The sequence below is a fragment of the Petaurus breviceps genome, unplaced genomic scaffold (assembly GCF_028583685.1).
Source record: "Petaurus breviceps papuanus isolate PSGF00001 unplaced genomic scaffold, PetGlider_PUasm1.0 79, whole genome shotgun sequence".
NCBI classification, from domain to species: Eukaryota; Metazoa; Chordata; class Mammalia; order Diprotodontia; family Petauridae; genus Petaurus; species Petaurus breviceps.
In genome coordinates this window covers 5,842,366-5,868,718 of record NW_027186523.1, presented here as the reverse complement: position 1 = coordinate 5,868,718, position 26,353 = coordinate 5,842,366, and the positions used below count along the sequence as shown (strand labels likewise).

The 26,353-nt window shown below is 36.9% G+C and overlaps 1 protein-coding gene across 3 annotated transcripts in view; it reads left to right on the top strand.

Moving 5' to 3' along the window:
- The window catches only part of LOC138175799 (inositol 1,4,5-trisphosphate-gated calcium channel ITPR2), a 529,022-nt gene that overhangs the window by 157,938 nt on the left and 344,731 nt on the right, over positions 1-26,353 (top strand). For all 3 annotated transcript variants that reach the window (XM_069106292.1, XM_069106291.1, XM_069106293.1), the window contains exons 10-12: positions 4,410-4,454; positions 24,560-24,711; positions 26,126-26,225. In XM_069106292.1, the coding sequence (XP_068962393.1) occupies positions 4,410-4,454; positions 24,560-24,711; positions 26,126-26,225 (297 nt within the window). The remainder of the gene's footprint in view (positions 1-4,409; positions 4,455-24,559; positions 24,712-26,125; positions 26,226-26,353) is intronic.

Below are 26,353 nucleotides of genomic sequence, written 5' to 3'. Positions count from 1 at the left end.
ATGAAATAGTAATAGCTAACATTTACATAGTGCTTACTCTGTGTTAGGCACAGTTCTAAACACTTTGAAATTATTATCTCATTTGTTCCTTACAACAACCCTGGGAGGTAGGTGCTATTATTATCTACGTTTTACAGATGAGGAAATTGAGGTAAACAGATTGAGTGCCTTGCCCAGAGTCACACAGTGACCTAGACATGTGTGAGGCCAAATTTGGGATTTCCCTGATTTCAGACCCAGTGCTCTGTGCACTTCACCATCTAGGAAGTGCAGATTCTAGTCAAAGATCTGCCATTTACCTCTCTCAGCTTCAGTTTCCTATTAATATCTCCCCTACTAATTTCTCAAGGATGTTGTGGAAATCAGATGAAATGATACATGTGAAAGCTGGTACGTGCTTTGAAAACTGTAAATCCCTATACAAGTGTAAGGTACTATTACTAAATTCAGCAAACAGACATTTATTAAAAGCCTGCTGTGTGCAAGGCACTATTCTAGGTAATGGAGATACAAAGACAAAACCAAAATTGTTATTGCCTTCCAAGAATTTCCATTCTTTTTGGTTAACTTAAGAGAATAAACAGTCATTAGAGGACTAGGATTTAAGCATATCTTGAAGGACCAAGATGAGTTAATTACCAAAGAGCATTTGCATATACTAGAATGAAATTTTTTATTTCAAAGTAAAATCATCACATCTACTTGTAATTATTTGTATTTAAGTTGCATTTTTACAGAGAGGAGAAATTATAGTAATTAAAAATATTTGCATCATTACTGGAAAAGGTGGACAGGGATACAGTGCCTTTTGGAGAGAGGCACATTTAATTCAGTGTAAGAAGATGGAAAGTATGAAAAGAAGGTTGAAGATGTAGAAAAGCTTTTTTTTTTTTTAACAATTAAGTGGGTGTGGCCCACAAGAAGAGATGAAATAATGCGTTTCCCTCCTTTTTGTTGGAGAGATAGAAGATTATGAGCAATGGGATGTTGGTGTTTGTTGTGCTTTATTTGATTTTACTTATCTTTTTTTTAGTTTCAAAGGAAAGCTTACTGGGTTAGTAGGAGTGTATTCAGAAACTGGAGGAGTGTATTCAGAAATTGTCTTGTTAGAACAAAGGACACTAATAAAACTTGGGGGGAAAAACCTAATTAACCAACCAGAATGGACAGCTAGATGGCACAGTGGATAGAGAGCTGGGCCTGGAGTCAGGAAGACTTTTCTTCTTGAGTTCAAATCTGACCTCAAACACTTCCTAGCTGTGTGACCCTGGGCAAGTCATTTAACCCTGTTTGCCTTAGTTTCCTCATATGTAAAATGAGCTAGTGTAGAAAATGGCAAAAACTACTCCAAAATCTTTGCCAAGAAAATCCAAAATGGGGTCATGAGGGGTGGCTAGGTGGTGCAGTGAAATAGAGCACTGGCCTTGGAGTCAGGAGGACTTGAGTTCAAATCCGGCCTCAGACATTTAACATCTACTAGCCGTGTGACCTTGGGCAAGTCACTTAACCCCAATTGCCCTGCCTTCTCCCCTCCAAAAAGCAAAAAACAACAACAAAAAAGAAACAAAATGGGGTTCTGAAGAGTCAGACACAACTGAAAAATGTCTGCATGATAACAATTCAGAGGGAGGCCAAAAATGAAAGGAGGAATCCTAGGAGTATGAAAGTATTGAGAGAGGTTTTCTTCACAGGAGACAGATTCTCTGACTCTCTAGGATTCCTGGAGCAAGATGTGCAAATCTAGAAGCTGTGGCTACCATTTAGTTGAACTCTACCTTCTAGGGTCCAGTGGTGATGGAGGTTGGGGAATCAACAAAAGATTGGAAAAGCACTTACTTATTTACTAAAGAATTGTGCTAATTGCTTTAAGACAGAAGTATAAAAGAGAGGCAGTCCCCTCCCCTTGGGAAGGTAATGGAAACACCACTTATTTTTATGGCCATCTTTTGTCTTCATTGCTGCACCCCTCCTCCTAGAGCCAGACACAAATTAAGTGCCTAATAAAATGCTCCTAGTTGATTTAGTGGCTGGGGAGGGAGGTGGTGATTTGTTTTGAGTAGTTGCTAGTATGGAATTTAGAGAATTAGGAGATATGGTTGCCACACCTTTTCCTGGAGCAATGGAAGTATTTGATTTTGAGGAGGGGGCTAGGGTAGAATTTAAAGTATGACTGAGGTCAGCTAGACATTGTGGGTCTTGTATTTTTTTATCTATCAGGATAATGGACCACCCCCTCTGCCTCACTGTTGTTCCCTTAGGCCTCCATGCTCAGTGTGTGTTGGTGCAGTAGACCCTTTCCACACAGTAGAGTACCAAGAGTGGTGGGGTTAGGGGGTAGGGGTGGGAATACTAGTTCAGATCAGAAGTCTGGGGTTCGAAGGACTAGACAGTATTCTCACATGGTACCATTTTAGTACCATTAAGGGCAGCTAGATAGGAAGATGCATCTTTCTGAGTTCAAATTCTTGCCTCAGACACTTAGTAGTTATGTGACCCTGGACAAGTCATTTCATCCTGTTTGCCTCAGTTTCCTCATCTGTAAAATGAGCTGAAGAAGGAAAAGGCCAACCACTCAAGTATCTCTGCCAAGAAAACCCCACTGGGGTCACAAAGAGTCAGCAACCACTCACTGAACAACAAAATCAGTGTTTCTGACTCCAGAGGTAGTGAATGAGGAGGATAAGAGGCAGGAAGTTGGGATTACTGATAGTTATTCCCTTGGATTTAGTACAAAAGGCCTTAAAGTCACTTTTATAAGTATTCTTAATTTATAGCTCTTAGCATTAAGATGTGCTACCAACAGCAACTGGTTTGAAATTTTAAAAAATGACTGTTGAATTTTTTCTTAAAAGCTACTTTTTGGAAAAACATCTGAAATGTAAACAAGATTAATATTTCAAAATAACTTTAACTGTATTCAACTCTTTTATTTCAAAGCAGTTTTAATATGTAGACCCAGACAGTATCTAGAAAATACATACATTAAGCCCATTTTTCTTAAGAGTATGTTATATTTATAGGGAGAAGGACTAGAGTTGGGATTTCATTGATATAGGGGATCCCAGGAAGAGGAAACTCCCAGTATCAATGCTGGTCCCCATCTTCTCTACAATTTACAGACTTACAGAATTGCTTGTTCTGTTCTGTAACTAAGAGGTAAAATAACATCCTCTGGGTCTAGGAGCTGGTGTGTCAGACTTGAACCCAGGTACTCCAGCTCTCTGTCTACTCTATCACACAGCCACTTATATTTTTAAAGGTTGGAAAATGTCCTCTTTTTTTCCCATAACAAGAAGATGGGTCTAACTAGTGTTTTTTCCTCAGGAGTCTCCCATCTCATTCAGACAACTGTCCTGTTACCTCATCTCCAGATGTAACATGGGATAAGTTTCAGATGGAATAAAGATCAGGACTTGTTCAGTGCTGCCATGCAAAACCACTGTATTCACTCTTATACCATGAAAACAGGGGGTTCAGAAATATCGAAAAGGATAGAAACTATGTTGATATAAATAACACAATGCAGTTAAAAATCATCAGCAAATTAAATTTTGCTCTTGAGACATCTTATGAGATTCATTATATAACTTTCTAAGTTAGAGCCATCTATCACTGAGGTATTGGGCTATGCTGACATTTGAAGGAAAATACAGCCATCAAATTTCATCTGATCCTCAACAGTACTGCATTTACTTGAAAGGGGGTGATTAGCTTGTAAAACTGACTTTCCTTTTTCTGAGTAAGAGCTCTTCTGCTTATGAGATTATAGACTTTGAGACCTATAGTCCAACCCCCACATTTTACTTTCTGCTGTCAAATAATTGAAGAAAAGTAAACAATGTTCTCAACTTTTGTGAGTCATTTTGTGAGAAATTTGTTTACCCTAGGCAAGTAGATGGACCCTAAGCTGGCTGAGTTATTAGTATATTGTCAGTTTCAAGGATATTTAGTGCTGTGATAACTTACATTAATCCTGTGGGACATGTAGGAATTGATATTTCACTATTGATTTTCAAGCTCAAATTTCCTGCCAAATAACATTGCTAAGGTCACCACTCAGCTGGTGCATGTTAGAGTTCTGATATAAGTTCAGACCTTGTACCCAAGTCTTCCTGAATCTAAGGACAGCTCTTTAGCCACTATCCTACATTTCTCTCTCTATTTTTTTGCTTCTCCTATGAGAGTAGTTAGTTGAATCTATTTTGAATTTCTGTGCATTTTATTTAAGGACTTTTGTTTTGGTATGTTATGGAGTTTTTTGAGATTAGTATAGTTTTATCAGCAAATGGGAGCATTTGGAGACCTTCCTATCAGTAGAAAAATCTTTGTTTGGACTCTGGCCAGAATAACTCTGATGAATGATTTTTAAATTAATTTGAAATTTGAATAAAATTTTTTTCTTCTTGCAGCTCAATCCTGATTATCGAGATGTCAATAATGAAGGAAAAGTGGTGGTAAGTAGGCTTTAAAAAAAAGGACACATATAGTTTAGAATTTTTTTTTTACATTTGCAAATATTAGTCTTTAAACATTAAGCAGAAAAATTGAAGTCTGTCTACTTGGCAGAACAGGACAAAGGTATGTTTCTGTGGTTGGAAAAGATTAGGATGTGACGCAGGTCTGTGGGAAGATTTTCAGTAACTGAGAAAATTCTGGCAGTTAGGAACTCATTTTGGTTTATGAACAGATATAACAGAGAGCTGGAGGCAACTGAAATTGGCTTGATTCAAGGGCTTTCCCCCAGGAGTAATATAGGGATTGGGAGAGAGAAAAAAAGGATTAAGGTCATGTGTCAGGACCTGTTTTTAGTGGAAAATCAGATGTTTGGTTAGTCACTTGGCTTCAGTACTCTTTCTCTGTGGTGGGAAACTGAGGCATCAAGTTATGGATGATGCTGATTTTCCACAACTTGGATGTTTTTCAGTGGCTTAAAGAAAAAATGACTGTGAATAATTTCTGATTTTGAAGACATTCATTGGGTAGTCAACATCCAAGAAATTATTAAGTGACTAATATGTATAAGGTAAAATAATTGTCCTGCTCTGAAACCTCAACACAGTATGGAGGGGATTCTGGGTTTCAAAGATTATGCCATCAGAACCCAACCTCTGGCAGATTCTACCATGCTGGAGGGGTTTCTACAATTCTAGCAGCACACTGCCTGTGAGCCAACCTAGCTCAATACAGAGACTCATCACCAGAAATATGGTCACTACAGAATGAAGTCTTTGGCCATAGAAATGCGGCTATGAAGGAGGAGAAAGGACAAAATTGCTGCAATAACAATAGAAATATAGAAGAAAATGGAGGCAAAGGGTACTAAGAACCACAGATTTAGACAATTCATGAATGCTAAATTAACTTTGTACTCTAAAGATGTGAATGGGAATATTATTGCAACTAAATCATGCCAATATTAACATTCTTGCCATAAATCAAACCAGAAGGTAAAGAGGAGTTGCAGGTAAATGGAAATCTCAGTCAATTATTTAACAAGCATTTTTTAAGCATCTACTGTGCCGGGCTCACTGTGTTAGCCCCAGGGATACAAGTACAAAATATGAAACAATTCCTACCCTCATTACATTTCCCACCTTTCTGCACTCCTTTGGGACTTCTCTGACTCATCTAGCGCCCCAGGAATCTCATCATTGGATCACAATCATCCTGCAAGATCTAATACCATTATGCTCTGATTGGAGGGCCCAGCCATGAACTTCAAAAGCCTGCATGGTAGAAGGGGACTCAAGAGACACACCTCCTTTTCCCTCACCTGTCCATCTACTTTGGAACTTTGATGATTTCTCCACCATGATACTTCATTGGGTACCTCCCCCTCTGCTTTTTACCTTGCTTTTGGTATTGTCTCCCCTTTGTTAGCTCCTTGAGGACAGGAATTTTTTCTTTTTTCAGTATTGGTATCCCCAGTCCTTAGCATAGTGCTTTGGGCATAGGAGGCAGTGAATAAATGTTTATTGACTGACATTTTAATTAAGCAGACAACAAGTATATAAAAAATATACACAGAGTATGTTTATATGTATGTGTGTGCATATATATATATAAATATATACATATGTGTATACACATACACACAAACATACATATAATTCAACACAAGATTGTTTAGAAGAGAGGGCACTGTTTGGGGAGAGCAGGAAAGATTTCTTGCAGAAGATGGTGCTTCAAGAAACAAAGTAATTGGCAGAGTTGATCTTACATACTTCCAAAGGCAACAAGAAAGATATTTCATGAGATTCTCAGCTACCTCAAATTTTAGTGCTCATATTTGATATATCCCTTAAAAAAAGTTTTATTACTTTAAATTAAATTTTTATTTTCAAACAAGGATCAGCCTTCTCTCTCTCTCCCACTCCTCCCTATCCCATTGCAAAAGTAAGAAAAACAAAATTCCTCTTATAAGTATTTAAAGTTAAGCAAAACAAAATTTCTCATTGGCCATGTCTTAAAAAAATATGTCTCAGCCTGTGTTCTGAGTGTACTACTTCTCTTTCAGAGGGTGGGCAGTGTTTAATCATAAGTCCTCAGGAATTTGTGGCTGGTCATTGTGTTGAGTAAAATGCCAAGTTTTATATGTGTGTGTATATATGTATACAGGTATGTGTATATGCATACATGTAGGTATACATGCATGTATATTTTATATATACACACATGTAAACATAAATTTTGATTTTATCAGCCAAAATCCACTTTTTCACTCTCCTAGCCCTCTGATAAAAACAATGACCCACCCCAATTCCAAAAGACTCTTAATGAAATATGCTATTCAACTCCAGAAAGAAAGTTGATAGGGGAGTGCAGACTGAAATATACTTTCTTTTTTTCCTTTTTTTTGGTGGAAGGAGGGAGACATGGTTAATATAGGAATTTGTTTTGCATGACTACATATTTGTAATGGATTTTGTTTTTCTTATATATATATATTTTTTGCCTTTTCATTGGGTAGGGTAAAGGGAAGAGTAAGGGACAGAATTCAGAACTGAAAATAAAATAAAATCGAATTAAAAAAAAATCAATGAGGTGGGAGGACACAGAACAATATTGAGGAAAAGTGAGTCCTGTGTTCCTGGAATGCAGGATTTACGAAGGGGAGCAATGTGAAAGAAATCAAATCAACAACAACAAAAGACCGCAATGAAAATAATTGCAGCAGAAAAATGCTATGGAGAAATTAGGTAGAAAAATTCCACAAAGAAGTTAATGACACTCATATTGAACACACTTTTGTCAAGTCAATAAGTCAACAAGTATTTCTTAAGTGTCTTTTATATGCCAGACACTATGCTAAGTGCCAGAGATGCAGAGAAAGGCACAAATGCTGTCTTCGACCTCAGGAAGTTCACATAATAACAGGAAACAACACATAAGTAATTATGTACCTACAAAGTTACGCAAGATAAAGTGGAGGTGAACTCTGGGAAGGTACTGACATTAAGGGGGGGAAGGTTTCTTGTAAGAGGTGAGATTTTAGCTGGGACCTGGAGGAAGCCAGGAAAGTCAGGAGGTAGAAATGATGAAGGAGGATATTCCAGACATGGGAATGGCCATTGAAAATGAATGGCATTAGTGGATGAAATGTCATGTGTGAAGAAAAGCAAGAAGACTAATGTCACTTTAGTGCTCAGTGACTTCAGTAAAACATGGGCATAGAGGCAACACAAAAGAGGCCCAAGGGTGGTAGCCTATGAAGAAGTCTATATAATCCTGAACACTTTTTTAAAGAAAGAGTTAGGAGGGACTAAACATGGTAAGTATTGAGTAATATCACAAAAATAAAACTAATTCCTTTCTAACAGACAGGAGAAGGCTGGTCACTGATCGGCTATAATTTCTTAATCAATCATCAGTATTAAATCAAAGTTCTTGGAGAGCATGTACTCTTAGCACCCACTTCAACTCTATAGTATTATTTACGCTCAAATGCTTGCTTCCTTACCTTTTTGATCAGAGGTTTCCAAAAATGGGTAATACTGCCCCCGGGGGGCACTGGAATGATCTGTGCTCTGTGTGTGTGTATGTGTGTGTGTGTGTGTGGGGGTGACAGTAGCCTCAGGTGCAACTGGGGGGGGGTTGGTGGAAGTATAAGGAGAAGAAAAGAAAAATTTGAAAAACCTTTCATACATGTTTGATCTCTTGTTAAAGTCATTGTTTTCCAAATAAATGCACACAATGCAAGTTATAACCAATCAGTGGTCAAGTACACTGACAGATCTTAACAAGTAAGTATTGGCAGGCAAGCATGTTGTGCACTGACAGGAAGTCCAGCATATATCAGCAGGAATATGTGTGTGTAATGACTTGTTTACAATATGATAATATATGGTTATATGACACAATATTGAGTCATTAAAATTTAAATGTAGGAAAAAACAGGGGCGGCTTTAGGTGGCACAGTGAATAGAGCACTGGCCCTGGAGTCAGGAGGACCTGAGTTCAAATCTGGCCTTAACACATACTAGCCATGGTATAGACTTGGGCAAGTCACTTAACCCCAATTGCCCTGCCTTCCCCTGTCCAAAAAGCAAAAAAAATAAATGTAGGAAAAAACCCCACAATTTTGTAATAAATTATTAAATTCAAGATGTGTCATTTAAAAAAATATATTTTTGATATTATTGAAATAAAAAAAACCATTAAAGGATTAAACAAAGCAGATTTCCAAGAGGGTATGAATATTTTTTTTTTTTTTGAAAAGGGGGCATTAAGCCATATAAATTTGGGAACCTCTGTTCTCGACAATCATGCCTCACCAACTCCAACCTAAGATTATTCCCAGGATTTTATCCCTAGGATTTTTCACTCTTATTCATAAGCAGCTGAATGGAGATGGAGGAAATTATGGGTACATGATAAATTTACATTACATAATCTCATCTGGGCCCTAACTACAACAAATACTTTTATAGCCCCCCAATCTATTTGTCCCTCTGCAGTGCCTATTATAAACCTTGTCATACCTGCTCAAGTTTCCCATGACATCACTTCCCCCATCATCTCAGCTGAGGATCTTGCTTCATACTTCACTGAAAAAATAAAACAATTTAATAATAGCTCTTCTTTCTTCCTCCTCCTTTCATATCATGCAGTTGACTTCTCCACTATCTCTGCTTTCATCCTTGTCTTTCATGAAGTGGAGGTCCTTCTTACCAAGGCAAGGCAATTACCTTTACATAAATCCTTGACCTCATCCCATCCCCATCTTCTCCAGAAGACTGATTCTTCTTATCATAGACAATCTCTTTGTAATCTTCAAGAGAAGAAGACGTGAGATAGGTAGAGGGTGAAACAGGAGAGAGTAGTGTCATGAAAAGTTAGAGTGAAGAGAGAGTCAAGGAGAAGAGGGTGATTAACAGTGTCAGAGGCTGCAGAGAGGTTGAGAAGGTTGAAGATTAAGAAAAAGCCATAGTAATTAAGAGATTATATATGAATGATTATATGGGAAGGCAGACTTCAGAAAATTAAGAGAGTGGGCAGCAAGGAAGTAGAGACACCTATTGTAGATGGTCTTCTCAAGGAGTTTAGTTTTATAGATATATTTTATACAGAATGCAGGAGAGATCCAAGACAATTGCTTTCAAGGATGGACTGTGATCAAGTGAGGTTTTTCTGAGGATGGGGAAGATATAGGCATGGTTGTAGACATTACAATCTGCCATGTACTACATAAGAAAATATAAAGGGATCTAAAAAAAATCAACTCTAGAAAGAGTTCCTGGATTAGATAGGAGGTCCATAATGAAGGCAAAAAATTGGAGGACATTGAGGGATTGATTGTCAAGATTTCTGAAGATTCTGAACAACTACAAAAAAAAAATCACAGGTATTATTGCTACTAAAAGAAGGTGATCAAAAAGATTCATTCCCCTCTGACCTATATGCTTACTTTCTCATCTCTGCAAAATCTCTGAGATTAATTTATACAGGTATTAAGATTTTCCTTAGTGAAAACATCAAAGAGAATAGGCAGGCTTTTGCAAACAAAAATATGTGAAAGCAGACCACAAAACTATATAGTCACTTAATTGACTGAAAAGGTGCTTATGACTATGCTATTATTTGTTGATTATAAAAAATGTTTTATTCAACAGAGCAAAATATAGCCTGAAGGTTGTCTTTCATCATGATGTTTCCTATAAATTTGTTAAGATCATACAAGATTCTTTGATAGATGCAGCAACAGATAGAACTTTGTTCAACTACACTTTGATTAATATATGGAACATGGAAGAGGAGAGCTAGGCTCACTAAAGGTGTGTTCTGCTATTATGGAGAAATCTGAGACAGAAAGAAAGGTTTTCCAGATACTCATAATTGTGAATGATCTTGTGTGTCATTCATGAAGCCTTGGGACACCATGGAGAACCTCCTAAGACAGCCAATGTGGCAGAGTGAAAGAAGTCCAGGATTTGAAGTCAGAGGACCTGGGTTCAGTCCCCAGATCTATCACAGACTTCACGTCGGACAAATCCCTCTCTCAGCCTCCGTGTCCTCAGCTGTGAAATAAGGAACTTAGACTAGGTCCCTCTGATGTTCCTTCCAACTCTAAATTTGTGAACTATCAATGGTACCCAAAATTTCTCATGAGTTCAGTTTTATCATCTAAATAGGAAAAAGTGAACGAAGAAGTTTGTTGAAGTATAGTTGCATTTCAGCCATATATGATATACAGTTGGAAAGACAGCCCAAAGAGGTAATCCATTTATAAGTATATCTTGGACTAATAATACAGACCAAGATTGTACTGACCATAGAATTGAACAAGAAACAGAGCTGGATTGCTTTTGGGAAACTACATAATACTTTTAATCACTCCCAATGAAACAGTTAAAAAATATATCATTCATCTTCTGGCAATGCTACATAACTATGAATGACATAACTTTTTAATACAAAAGGAATCAGTTGTAACTCATACCAAGGGCAATTGAGAGTCAGATGATGGGAATGAATAGGCTTCAGTGTATTGCAAATACCAAATAGCATGTAAAAAGCCACATAAGCTATATCATTAAAGAGACTTGTAATTGGAGAAAAGAGAAAAGAGGCCAGTAATATAGCAAAGATCAGGCAATAAGTTATGGATAGTCTGTGTGCTACATTGGTACTCAGGGGACATCAAGAGATTTAGGGGAAGGTCTCCAGTATGTTGTGTGGACCCCTCCTGGAGGATTTGATGGCAAAACAAAGACAAGAAAAGATTCAGATGGGCTGGGATCTGCGCTTTTGGAGGGAGTATTCACATTGATAAAATCACATATCCATGTAAGAATATGAACAAAGCACTGTGCTAATTACTGGGCATATCAAGATGAAAAGTGACATGTTATTTGATTGTCCTCAAGGAGCTTATAAGCTAACAGAGAGGTAATGAGGATAAAATATTTACATAGAGATGATATAAGGTATAAATTAGGCAAGGCCTTTAGTTCTAAAAACTGAAAATGAAAGTCTGTAGGTTTTGCAAACTATATTAGCTCTTCCAGTAGCTTCTGGTGGGTATATGGAAAAGGCAGGGTTTCATCAAATCTGAATCATTCAGTACCTCTCCCATTTCCAGGCCATTGACCCCTTACTGCTCTAGCCCCCATGATTTCATTCAGCAACCTACCTTATAAAAGTCCACATAGATGTGGTACCTTCCTCACTTAAAAATGCCTGAGAAATTTAAGGAGAGAAATAACTTTTGTCAAAGGATGTGGGGTGGGGTGTGTAAGGGAATGTGTCATGGAAAAATGGCGTCTGAGAAAGGACTTGAGGGGTGTGAAAAGGAGTAAGTAGTGTTGGGTATGGCTAGAGGTAGAATGGAATAAGATTGTGGAGGGCCTTGAATAGCAGGATCAAGAGTTCCACCTTCCATTTGTTGGGCAATGGGGAACCACTGACAGTTAGTGTGATCATAAGCAATATTAGGAATATTTCTTAGATCTCCAAGAGGAAGAAGACCTGGAGAGACTAGAGGCAGAAAGACCAGTTAAGAAGCTGTTGGAAACCAGCTGATTTTGTTTAAATGAACTGTTATAGTCTACCCTAGTTTAATTGCCAGCATTTATATAGTACTTTAAGGCTGCAAAGTACTTTACTAATATTATTTCATTTGATCCTCACCACAACCCTGGGCAGTAGGTGCTGTTACTACTGAATCAGATAGAGGTTAAATGACTTTTCCAGGGTCACATAACTGGCTTAGCTTAGTGTCTGGCACACAGTAGGTGCTTAATGAATGTTTATTGATTGATTGACTCTGGGCCCAGAATTTTATCCACTGTGCCAACTAGCTACCTATGATATGATAATATAATATGATATGATAATGATATGATATAACAAAATATAATAATAGCCTTTACTATTAGATTATTGGGAAATTAATTTTAATTGAAGTATCATTTATTATTGTTAAAGAAAAACTATTAATACTATACTGGGAAATTTTTTAAAATTTAATTTAAGGTTAATCTAGGGCAACTAGGTGGCACAGCGAATAGAGCACTGGCCCTGGAGTCAGGAGGACCTGAGTTCAAATCCAGCCTCAGATACTTAACACAAAAACTAGCTGTGTGACCTTGGGCAGGTCACTTAACCCCAATTGCCCTACCTTCCCCCCTCCAAAAAAAAAGCAAAAAAAAAAGTAGTACTAAGGTTAATCTAATAGTCAAACCATTTCTGGTTTAGAGGAGATGTCTAAAGTGGCATATAATCACCATGCCCTCTTTGATGTCTCTACCCCCAAGATGATTTGAAGTAACAATTATAGGATTCTTGAACAAGAAAAAGATCATATATTAAATTATAATTTGAGGGCCAACATTCCAAAAACAATACTTAATTCTTTGTTCTTTAGCTGAACAATCCTTTTGTATATTCTTCTAGAATAAACAAAGGGACCACTTCCCAGCCTTTCAATAACTTATTCCTTTCCCTGTGGAGGAAGGTGAGTCTTAGAGCCAAATGCTTCAGGAGATAAGCATGGTGGAGCCTGCTTTTAGGTGGGTCCAATCCATTGTGGTGCTGAAGGCAGCTGACCTAAATGAAATTAGATTTATTCTTTGTTCCTTGATTTGGTTACTACCCTTAATCCAGTTCCCCATGAAAGGTCTTTGTCCTGCACAATTTCCTAAAGGGAAAAGTCTGGAAAGGGACTTTTTAAATCAGAGAAATATTATTTTTTAATATTTGTAGAAAAAACTAAAATAAAGAAAATGATTTCACATTTCTTTTGTTGTTGTTCAGTTGTGTCTGACTCTTTGTGACCCCATTTGGGGCTTTCTTGGCAAAAGTACTGGAGTGGTTTACCATTTCCTTCTCCAGTTCATTTTACAGATGAGGAACAGAGACAAATAGAGTTAAGTGACTTGTCCAGAGTCACACCTCTAGTCTCCGAGGAGGCCGGATTTGAATTCAGGAAAATTAGTCTTTCTGACTTTAGGCCCACCCCCACCTCCACCCCCACTCCCACCCCTTATCCACTGTACCACCTAGCTGCCTAAATGATCCCCAAATATCTGTCATATTTACTCAAGCCATTCTAGTAGTTTTATTCCTGTCATGAAGATAAAATCTCTGGATGAGTAATTGAATTTCTGACTCAATTCCTATTTTGTTGTCATATAGACAACCTATATTTCATTTTTGCACTTAGCAATACAAAATAAATGCTTACATGCTGGATAAATGAACAAAAAAAATGTTGGAATTGTTAAGGACTGCTATAAAACTCCTAATAGAAAAACGGTCACATGGTAGTACAAATATTATCCCCATTTTGCAGACAAGGAAATTGAAATTTTGTGAGGTTAGATGCTTTGGCTAAATTTACATAAAAGATGAATACTAGAACTAGAATATTAATCCAGGTATTTGAGTTGAATGAAATAATACATGTGAAGCACTTTGCACACCATAAAGAGCTATCAATCAGTACTTATTAAGTGCCTACTGTGTTCTAGGTATTAAGTGCTGGGATACAAAAAAGAGGCAAAAACCAGGAGATTACAAATGTTAGCTGCTGTAGTAGTAGCAGCAGCAGTAATAATAGTAATAGTAGTAGTAGTAGAAGTAGTAACAGCAGTAGTAATGTAGTAGTAAGAGTAATAGGAGGAGGAAGAGTAACAGTAGTAGTAGAAGATGTAGTAATAGTAGAGGTAGTAGTAATAATAGAAGTAGAAACAGTAGTAATAGTAGAGTAGTAGTAGTGGTAGTAGTAGTAGTAGTAGTAGTAGTAGTAGTAGTAGTAGTAGTGGTAGTAGTTGTTGTGTTATCTTGGTTCCAAGTCATGTAATTTTTCTATTACACTATTCTGCCTCTCATTCTTCCATTTTAATTCTAATGAGTGATGCTGCTAATGATCTGACCCAAAGAATTCAGGGGATATAGAAAGATGGATTCTATGTACAGTCAATAGTAAAATAAGACTATGGTGAAAGCTCACTCTTCTTTGTTTATCTGGTCTTTTAGTGAAGGATAATAGTTTTTTAAAAAACATACATATAACTTTTTTATTCATTTCTAAATTTTTATTCATATATCTTATTTTAATACCACCTTTAATTCTCAATATCTCTCTGCCATGCACTCCCAGCCATCCTTTGTAAATGAAAGATTTTTTTTAAGTGGGAGAAAAAAACAGTCCAGCAAAACTCAGTAGGGCATTAATTAGTCAGTCAACAAACCCTTATTAAGCACTTACTATGTGACTGGAAACCATGCTAATCAAGTTTTGCAGTGTATGCAGTATTATACTCAATTAATAAACATTAATTAAGCACCTACTATGTTCTAGGCACTGTGCTAAGTGCTAGAGACACAAAGAAGGGCAAAAGTGCCCTTGAGGAGCTCACAGTCTAGCAGACATCTTACACATCTGTATTCCCCCAACTCTGCAAAGAAGGGCGGGAGGTATATTCTCATATACCTTCTTTGGAGTCAGGGTTGGTCATTATAATTATAGAAGGGTCAGCTTTTATTTTTGATGTTCTTTCCATTTTTTTGTTGTAGCCATTGTGTTTATTTGTGTTCCTCTCATTCACTTTTAAGATCTGAGAAAGAAAAGTATAGTGGAAGGAGATGTTTATGGCAAGATGCCAACAGTTCAGTGAGGTACCACAATGTTGCATCTACTCATGTTACTGTAGCTTGGAATGCTGCTATTACCGCCTTCTGGCTCTCATCACAGACAAAGGCACAGCTGGGCACTGCTGATTTCCCTCCCTCCCAAATCCTTAGCTTAGATAGAAGCAGGTCTTGGAATGGGAAGCCATAAAACTAACATTAGGAGCTCTTATTTTATAGAACGTTTGCCTCCTACCAATGCTTGTCAAGTGAAAAAGGAGCAATGGAGCATTCACAGGTTTTTTTCAGTCCCTGAAACATGAATACATTTCCTAACTGAGAACTTAGGTCTCAGTTCCAGTAACATTGGGTTCAGTGTGAATATGCAAATGTTTTCTTATGTAATTTCCCCTCTGCTGTCCCTCCAAAGCCCAGTTAAGGCTATCCTGTAAATATGAAACCTTGACCAAAAAGCTTCCTTCCAGTTTTGAAAATTCAAAGGTTAATGTGTAATGCATAAAAAATATAGCATTGTGTGTCCGAGCTCCTATTAACTCCACATTGGTATATTTATGTTGGAAAGGAGTCTATTATTTCCAGTTTCACAAATATACAGCATCTACAGGGACTGTATAAACATTGGAACAATGTCAAGCACAGCTGGGAACCTGAAATTCATTAATTTCTTCTCAAAAGACTATTCTTTCAGGATGAAGTAGCTCAGTTGTACATTGGATAGCGTACTGGACCTAGAGCCAGGGAGACTTGAATTCAAATCCAGCCTTAGACACAACTGTGTGATCCTAGGCAAGTCACTTAAACTCTACCCTCTTCATTGGTTAAAATGGGGATAATAAAGCACCTCTTTCTGGGGTTGTGAGAATAAAATGAGATAAGATCTGTAAAGCACTTTGTAGACCATAAAAGAGTTATGTAAATGCTAGCTATTATTATTATGTAATAATTATTATTATTATCAGGTTTTCAAATTGTGCCTTGAGTCCCCTGAAGTCCTAAGCATCACTAACTTTATGTACAAACTGATTATTTTTTTGAGCTATATTCACATGGTCTTTAGATAGGAATTTAATACAAATTATACAGAGACACTTTGTAGCTACACAGAAACATAATTGAAAATTCTACACTGCTTACTTTTTTAGGCATCAGATGATGAAATTAGATGAAACAAAAACCGAATCAAAATTTTCCTTATTTAAAAATTTAGCCATTCATGCCTGAGTTGTCCCCATGAAAAGGAAGGAAAGAGGATGGATTAGGAATGCCTCAACAATAACTATTTTTTTTTAAAGCATGGCATGAGAAAAAAACTGATTTAAGTGTTTGTTGAACGTGTCAGTGTCTTTGGTTATATAACATCAACAGTTAGACCACTTGGGAGGAGGCTTCATAGTGACTGAGACAGATGCTGGTCCATTATTATTCTGCTCCTGTCTGAATCAGCTCTGAAAACATTTTTTCTTACAGAATGTCTCTCTGGCTCCTATGAGCAGAATTGCAATGTGATGTCTCTGCTAAAAATGCAATGACTCACAAGTGAGTCAACAGTAAAGGTATTATGGAACGATCACTGTTGTGTTGCCTGGTGCCCTTCTGTGATATGCGGGAACAAAGGTCTCCATGAATCTACTCTTCTGATCTTTCATACAGGATTTTTAACTCATACAATCAGTGGAGTTGGGTCCATTAGAACCACATGAAAATCCTGATCTTCTAAGAACCCACTAAAATAGGCTAACATATAAAAGTCTTGCCTGCATTTCTGCTATCTACCATAATTTAGCATATCTTTTTCTTTTTTAAGCTCCAGCTGATACTAAATCTAATTCTTGCTTAGTCTCTGTCATAAGAGGAATTACATTTTAGGCGCTGCGCACAGAGGTGAGAAGTAGCATGTCAAATTCAGAAACCAGTTAGTAGGATAACTGTGATGTCCACCTGGTGGAGCAGAATAATGTCGAATTAAAAAAAACCCCACAAAACTATGAAAGAAGAGTTGGTGGAGGAAATTTACAATAGAATCAAAATTATAAGGATAGTTTAGGATAACATTATTTTCTAGCATCCTCACATAATTTAGAAGTTCCTATTGGCATGGGAGCACCTGTTATACAAATTATAAATGAGGTCAGTTCCCTGAAGGAATTTTACTAGGCATACTGTTCTCTGAAAGCAGTTTTCATTCTATTTTACAGTAACAAAGCTACTATTAAAAATTCAATAATTCAGATTTCCATGAATTCTGATAGATCATATGTAGTTAATACAAATTAGTCATTTTTTAAAAAAGCAATTGGGGTTAAGTAACTTGCTCAAGGTTACACGGCCAGTTATTTCTGGGTGTGGTGCTAAGTATCAGAGCCCAGATTCGATCCCCAGGTCTTCCCGACAGTGGGGCCGGTGCTCTTACTCACTGTGCTACCTGGCTGCCCAAAATTAGTCATTTTTTAAAACTTTTTTTGATTCATATCATATTGAAGACTCTTTTTGTGTTAGTTCTAAAAGCACTGAATTTCTACTCCATTTTATATTCATTTAAACGATATCTTTTATAGAAGTTTCTAGTTATTGCAGCTTTCCAGGTATTAATTTCCTTGATTACATATATACCCCTAGAAGGTTATTCTTTTTCTTTTTTTCTTCCATAATCAACACTACCACCATATTAGACATAGTACTATATATAATTCTTATTTAATGAAATCTAAACACAATAATATTGTCATAGTGAAATCTATGACAATCACAGATCCCAGAGCCTTTGTGGGGAAAACTATTTTGACATCAGCATGTTGTAACAGCTTCATTTGCTATTGGGATCATCTCATAACTGATTTCCCTTGTGTGAATAGTAGTACATGTAGAAAATGAGGTTCAGATAAAGGAAGAGGTGGTTAACCAGTAAGGTTCACCTTTTACATGGTATGATTTCATTCATTCAACAAACATATTAAGCCATTTGAATTATTTAGATGCATCTCAAAGGAAAGAAATTTAGCTCCACATCCTATTATTAATAGTTAATTTTACTGATAATATGCAAATCATTGTGGGGCACAGAAAAAGGTTGCATATGCTAATCAGTTTTGTTATCAAGTCAAGTTCTAGCTCTCTGTAATAGTCTGAGGAAACCAGCCCTGCCCAGAATGACAGGCTGGCCTTGAGGGGTCACATAGTTTAGCATTAATTCTGTTTTATACTCTGGTGGCCAAGAGGATCTGGGGTCCTTTTTGTAATCTAGGGTAAAAAGTAGATCCTAGTCACCCATTGAATTCTATTCAGGTCATGAGTAAGATTGACAAAGATACCTATAGGGGCTGGGTAACTTTCTTAGGTCTCTGGGTCTACACTGACAGATTCACTTTTTATTCCATATGTTTCTGAGGGGAAGGGACCTTCTTAGGCCAGACTATATCACACCTATTGTCAGATAGTTAACAAGTATTTATGAAGGAGGTGCTGGGAAGAATGCACCAATGAGAAAAATAGATTGGGAAGGATTGGAGGAAGGGGAAACTGAAGCATGAGGTTGAAGTCCAGAGAATGAAGGATGGCTGGTCTAGGCCCTCCTCCCAAATGGAGGTTACAGGAAGAACTTACCTGTGGGAGACGGGGCCCACAGGAGTGGAGTTAGGAGGCATATTGCTGTGTGCCTAGCACTGTGCTAGGTGCTAAAGGAGATACAAATGGATAGTTGAGTTTATGGAGTTATGGGCTTTAGAAGTTTACTATCTTGTAGAAGAATAAGAAAATAGAGACGACTAGTATACACGTTATTAGATGGTAAATGGATTGTTATTCAGTCATGCCTGACTCTTCATGACCCCACGGACCAAGCGTGTTAGGTCCTTCACTGTCTCCTGAAATCTGTCCAAGCTCACATTCTTTGCTTCAGTGACACTATCTATCCATCTCATTTTCTGCCATCCCTTTCTCCTTTTGCCTTTAATTTTCCCCAACAGCAGGGTCTTTTCCAAGGCATTCTGTCTTGGAAAAAAAAAATGGATTAGAAAGTTGTAAAGCCAAAACCTATGTCAGAGAAGGAAAGTTGTTTGTGTCAGGGAACAGTGGAAGCTTCATGGAGGAATTGGTTTTTGAAATGGTCTAAATGATTGAATAAGAATTAAGTGAGTGGAGAGGGGAAGGAGAGTAAAGGACGCCATGCCAGATATAGGGTACAGCATGAACAAAAGGGATGGGAAAGGATGGAAGAGGGCATGGTATGCTGGGGGGATGGAGAGTCTATCCATTTGATTGAAGTGTAGTATACCTGGGAGGGAGTTATGAGCTAATGGAGGTGCCATATTTTTGAGAGCCTTGAACACGAGGCAAAGGAGTTTGATTTCTGAGATCACTGGTAACCCCTAGTAAAATTATGAAAGGAAGTAGGTAACCTCCAGCTTCCCCTATTAATGCCTTTCTCCCTAATTGCAATCAGAGGTCTAACTTGTATGGTCTTGCTCTCTGACCTCAGTGTGTGCGGTGTAAATTGGTGGGTGTAGATTGTAAGCTTCTTGAAGGTTAGTGATCAGTTTTCATCTTGTCTTTGTAGCTCTAGGACCAGGCAAAATGCTTTGCATCTAATAGATTCATTACACCATCAGGCATTGCTTGGGAATAGTCAAAAATTTCACTTCCTAGGAGTGTCTTCATTTGCTTATGGAAATCTCGAAAACCTAAAAGACTTCTAGAGCCAAATCCAAAGCCTTCCAGATTTATTCATTAAAAGGAATGAATCAGTACTAGTCATATTTCAGTTTGAGAGACTGATAAGGGAGTTATTTGGGGGGGGCACTAGGACTTTTATATACCCCCTCAACTCATAACACATGGGTAATATCTACCATTACTCATATGGTACCAGTTTCCTCTCCCAGGAAGAGTTTGAATCACCCATAAATACTCTGTTCTGCCCTTAAGGCCAGAAGGTCAATTCTTAATTTAGTTCTCAGAGTTGTAGGTGATGGATGCAAAGTACTGAGATGACAGTTGTGTCTTGAGTCTTCTCATTCTTCCCTGCCTTAGGGAAAGTTTATGACTATGACCTCATGTTTGCCTTAAGAAGGTCAGATGATTATAGCCTCTTCTCAGCATTTACATGCTTTAGCCCATTAATTTTGGTTAGCTCAGCTGTCACTTCTGTCTCAAAATTGGGTGATGAACTTCTTTCATAAGAACCAATTTTTGAGTTTGATGGTGAATAGCTGGGCTACTTGTCAAGTTTTTTTGATCAGTTTCTATGACTCCCTCTGAAATTTCTGTATTACTTAAGAAAGATTCTGGCTATGGGATTAAACTAGTGAATAATGAATTGAGCAGAACCTAGAGAATAATTTAGACAATATCAACACTGAAAACAAACAATATGAAAAATCTTAAGAGTTTTGATCAATATGAGCATTCATGATTCCAGAAGACTGATGAGAAACATGTTATCCCTCACAGAGAGAGGTGACTGGTTTATTATGAGAATGATTTTTATATGTGTGTATATACATACACATAGGTCTATATAAATATATGCATACATATTTATACATACACACATGTAAAGTTTGTTTTGGTCCACTAGGCATATTTGTTTACAAGGAAATGATTCCCCTTTTTTCTTTTTCCAATAGGGTGAGGGTTGAAAGGGAAACTAAATTTCTGTTGTTTTGAAAAATAAAATTTATCATCTTAAGTTTAAAAAGAAATGGAATTGCACTGCTACTGTAATGGTATTAACTGACCTAGCATACCAAAAAGCAGGATTGATTTGAATTTTGACCAGTAGACTTTGGTTCTTTTTTTTTTTTTTGAGGGGCAATTGGGGTTAAGTGACTTGCCCATGGCTAGTTTTTGTGTTACGTGTCTGAGGCAGGATTTGAACTCAGGTTCTCCTGACTCCAGGGCTGGCACTCTATTCACTGCACCACCTAGCTGCCTCTTAGACTTTGGTTCTAAATGATCAGATGTGGCCTGTTCCTCTCTCTCCTACTTGAGGGAAAGAGCACAAAGGTTGTGTGGGTTTAAGAGCACAAGAAAGGAAGAAGTGTTATGGAAGAGAACAGAATGGATAGGAGAGAATAGAGGAACAGGTTAATCCAAGAAAAAGTGGGGGAAGAATGCACAAGTGAAGTCTAGGTAAGCCTTCTGCTTAGGCTATTTTTGTTTATTTTTATTTTTTTTGCTTTTTGCTTCATACTTTGCTCTTCCCTGCTTCTCCTCCTTCTGTTTCTCCCTTTGATGATAAATATGCTTGGGTCTCTTCTGTCCTTAAAAAGAACACAAACAAGTGATAATAACGATAATGGCTAACTTGTATATTATACTGTTTACTATGTCTCAGGCACTGTGCTAAGTGCTTCACACATATTATGTCATTTCATGCTCACAACATACCTATGAGGTAGATGTTATTATTATCCCATTTTACAGATGAGGAATGAGGCAAACAGAGATGAAGTGACTTGCCCAAGGTCACACAGCTAGCAAGTGTCTGAGGCCAGATTTGAATTCAGGTCTTCCTGATTTTAGGTCTGGTGCTCTATCTATTATGTCATCTGACTACCCTGCTCCCTACTCAAGCTAATGTGTTAAATTCTTTCTCTTTCTCCTGGGGAAAAAAAGAAAAGTCTAAACTCACTGCTTTTGGTTCTTTTAACTACTTTAAAATGTAGACTTATGCTTCTAGCCTCCTGGGAGGCTGACTCCTCATTTCACCATAATCTGTTTTCCATCACCACCACTCTACTGGAACTGTTTTGTTCAAGATAACTAATGACCTCTGAATTAATTCTCAAATATAGCTAGGTGGCACAGTAGTTAGAGTGCTGGGCCTGGAGTCAGGAAGACCTGAGTTCAAATCTGGCCTCAGACACTTGTTAGCTGAGTGACCTGGGACAGGTTACTTAATCTCTGCCTGTCTCAGTTTCCTCAACTGTAAAATGAGGATAATAGCATCTACTTTACAGGGTTACTGTAATGATTAAATAAGATAATATATGTAAAGTACTTTGCAAACCTTTAAGTGCTATATAGTTAGCTGTTATTATTGTGTAAATTGTGTAAACAGCTGAGTTATTGCCTCCATACTTTCTTTTTTCCTACATATTTGCAGAACTTTGTAATATGATGTAGGAAATAGTGTTTGATGAAAAACCATCTAACTTGGGGTTAGAGAGTTTCTGTTAACATGTTTTAGATCCCCAATTTTCAGCATATATCATTTGAAAACAGAGTTTGAGTGATTGTACCCAATAAAACTACCAAGAAATGGTATGGGTCTGGCTTAGTGAGGTTCTCCAGTCCCCATAAAACTCTCAATTGCTGTACAAATCAACCCTGAGAGCAAGAAAAACAGATCAGGGGTTCTTAATCTTTTTCATCTCATAGACCCCTTTTGCAGATTGGTAAAGTTTATGGACCTCTTTATAGTGTTATGTTATTAAATACATAAAATACATAGCACTATACTAAGGAAACCAATTACGTTGAAATAACTATGTAATTCACATATATACATGTATATATGTATAAATCCATGTATACGTGTATACTGACATTGTATATATACATGCACACAGGATACATAGGTATATGCACAATGTATGTGTATATACACATATGTATAATACACATACGTGCACACATATATAAAATGCTTCTCAGATTAAGTACCTTTGATTCAGATGAAGCTAGTGGTGCTATTTACTTCCATGTTAACTTTTTTTTTTCAAATATTTTTCAAATTCTTGCCTTTATCATGGGGGGCAAAACAAACAAACCCCTCTCCTGTTGAACAAAATCTGAGGTTTTGTTTAGCATTTTTACCAGTGGCAAACCTTATTGGTCTCCCTACATAAATAATCACCAATTTCCACATTTATGAATTAGAAACAACAATTTGGTGATCAAAACACTTAGTAAGCTTGATGCTTAGGTCAGTGTAGTATTTGGTAGTTAAGTCTATAGTTCATTTGGCTTCTTTGTGAGATAAATATGTCAAGGAGGACAAATGCTATTAGTTTGTGCTATTCTAGATATATTTAGCAGACTATAGCTCTCTGTTCACAACAGAATCCTTACTTTTTTCTTCCTGTTCACCACACACTTTGCTCCTCTAATTCCAAGAATCTCTAAAGTCTTTAAAATAAAAAAACTTGCCTGGTTCAACGGAAAAGGAAAAAACAACCTGGAAAAAATAAGGCAGTTGAGAATATTGGATTGAAGGCAGCGAGGTGGTGTTGTGGCTAGACCATTGGACACAAAGTCAAGAAGAAGATGTGATTTCCAATCTGGCCTTTAACACCTGTGTGACCTTGAGCAAGTTATTTAACCTAGTCTGCCTTAGTTTTCTCAGAAGTGAAGCAGGGGTGATAATAGCACATACCTCCCAGTATTCTGGTGAGCATAAAATTTTTTAATATTTGTAAATCTCTTTGAAAACTTTCAAGTACTATATACATGCTAGCTATTATTATCTCACAATTATAGCCATTAATGCATGATAGTCACATAGTAATCTCTCAATAACAACTTGATTGATTGATACTCTTTATGTTTGTCTCTTGTAAACACATTTTCCAAACTCCTTTGTTGATAGAGCCACCTTGAATGAACTTTTCAAATTTCTACTTTTTTATATTGTTTTTAATTCTATTAATTTTGATCCTTTAAGTTGGACTATTGGTAGTTAAAACAAGAAATAATTAGCCTAGCATAGGATACATAGGAAATGATACATAGGTTTTATATGAACTTTTAACATCTGTGTAAAGTGGAATAATCTCATTTTAATCATGTTGGATTTTTCTCTTTTTGCCCTTGCATTTGCCTCTTTAATGTCATCCTCTTCCCCCAAGCTCCCTTCCTACAATTATGTTCCAAGGAACTAATGGATTTAAGTGTGTCCTATTTTAGAACTTTAATAGCACTTGATTTATTTCCCCCCCAAACCTTCAATTTTTGCATCTTATTGGACCAAATGAAGTATAGTTGGTGATCTCCCTCCTTTGAATGTAGATGTCATGATGATGGCCAGTCCTTGGGGATAGGAACAAACTCTTGAAAACCATCTCTGCCTGTTCTTTCATTTTTTTAAAACCTAAGATATTTACCAAGTTATATTAAAAAGCTATAGAATGATCAAGGTTACTCTGTAATTATATCTAATGGAAGGGAAGTGACCCCAAATTATAGTATATTATTGTGACTGCCGTTACCTTAGTAATGTACCTGGATCAAACCACCTCTCAGGAGCTTAAAACCTACTGCTGTTCATAATAGTTGTCTCAAAGGTAGTGTGTCAGGACCCAGGAACACTTTTTATTTTTTTTTGATGATGTGAGAGCATTACTCTGCAACAGACACCTTTGTACTCTTATGTGAAATAATCTGCGGATTCCTTGCTGCCTTCCAAGTTAATTGGAGAGTTTACAATGGAGCCTGATAAAAGCAAATAACCCTTATGCCTTATCAACAGAGAGATGGTGACCTTCCTACTTCAAAGAAGAAACGCCAAGCAGGGGAGAAGATTATGTATACTTTGGTCTCTGTACCACATGGAAATGACATTGCATCGCTCTTTGAATTAGATGCTACTACTCTTCAGAGAGCTGATTGCCTAGTGCCAAGGTAAAAAAAAAAAGAGGGGAGGAAGGATAAAGTATAGGTTTCTTTAAGGCAGTGCAACATTGAGTAAAGAAACCAAATAAAAAGTTTTATTGAATCAAGATTAGGAAGTAATTATAAGTAAACAAATAGTATATAAAACATTGATCTTGCCATTATAAACAGATTAATTAACTTTTAAAATGAGTTGAGATATACCTAAGATTTGAAGGATAGAAAGAATGCATTATGTTTAATGCTTCATAATGCTCTTGCTTTATATCATTGTGCCCACTCTTCTTTCAGAGTCACCCTTTCCCCATTAGGTAGAAAGGGGACACTTCTAATTAGAAGCAATAGAATGGTGTTTTGTGGGGCAGAGGCACCTGCTGATTCTAGCTTACCTCCCTGTCACCATTCTATCTGATTCCAATCCCTTCATTCTAAGTGTGAACCTTCTCAGGGTAAAAAGGAGAGCCTCCCCTTTTAGCTTCCCCTATTGGAAGAGGATGGAGAATTATAGAAAAGAGAAAAAAAAATTCTTCCCAGTCATCTGAGTAGCACTGCTCCTTCCTCCTTCCTATGTCTTTCAAAGCCCAGCTACAGCATCAGCCTCATTGGCAAAGAACATTGGGGAAGAAAAGAGAATTTTTTCATGGACCTTTAAACACTTTAGAAGTCTCTATTTTTCTCTAACCAATTGGGATGCTGACTACAAATCATTTGTATCTATTAATCAAAGCAGATCTCTTAAGGGCAGAGTTATTGCAATATAAGGTGTTTTTTTTTAAACCTTAGAAATATATTGATATGAACTATTATAATTAAGAATTTCCATACAAAAACACTATGTTAACTTACTTAACTTTACTATATGTATTTTAAGGTAAAGAGAGCATATGACTCTGCTTGGTATAGTCATAGTGGATAGATAGCCAGCCTTGAAGCTAGAAAAACTTGAATTCAAGTCTCTCCTGTGACATATATTAGTTGTATGACCCTGGGCAACTAGCTCAAAATTTTGTCCTGGGCAATTGTAAGACTTCAAATGGCAGAGAAGGTACTATTGGTAGAATTTCCTTACCTGAGAGCTCCCTATACCAATGAAATCACAGGTTCAGTTCTTATTTCTATCCTTATTTTAAGGTAAAGAAACTGCTTTTATTTAAAATTATCCTATAATTAAGATTTTGTTGTTGTTGAAGATACTGGGTCATCCAAGTCCTAATTAAAATGAACTACTGAGATTTTATTAGAATACAAAGGGTGTCCCAGAAGTCATAGTGCAGTTAAGCTTTAAATTGTACCAAGAATTTTGGGAGACCCTGTATGTCTACAGCGTAAATTACTTGTAATCACTGCTTAGCTATGTGATTTGATGTATGTGAATGATTTAAAAGTTTTATTGGAATGCTGTTTTATATTGTTTTGATTTTAGGAACTCCTATGTTCGGTTGAGACATTTATGCACTAATACATGGGTAACCAGCACCAGTATCCCTATAGACACTGATGAAGAGAGACCTGTGATGCTGAAGGTAAATAATACTGATGTTCTTTCTATTTTCAGCTTTCAGCTACACGATGGGTAAACTGGATCAAGGGATGTTCACTTTGTTCATTATAATCCATCTTCACCATTATTAATAATTACTGAAACTCAAAT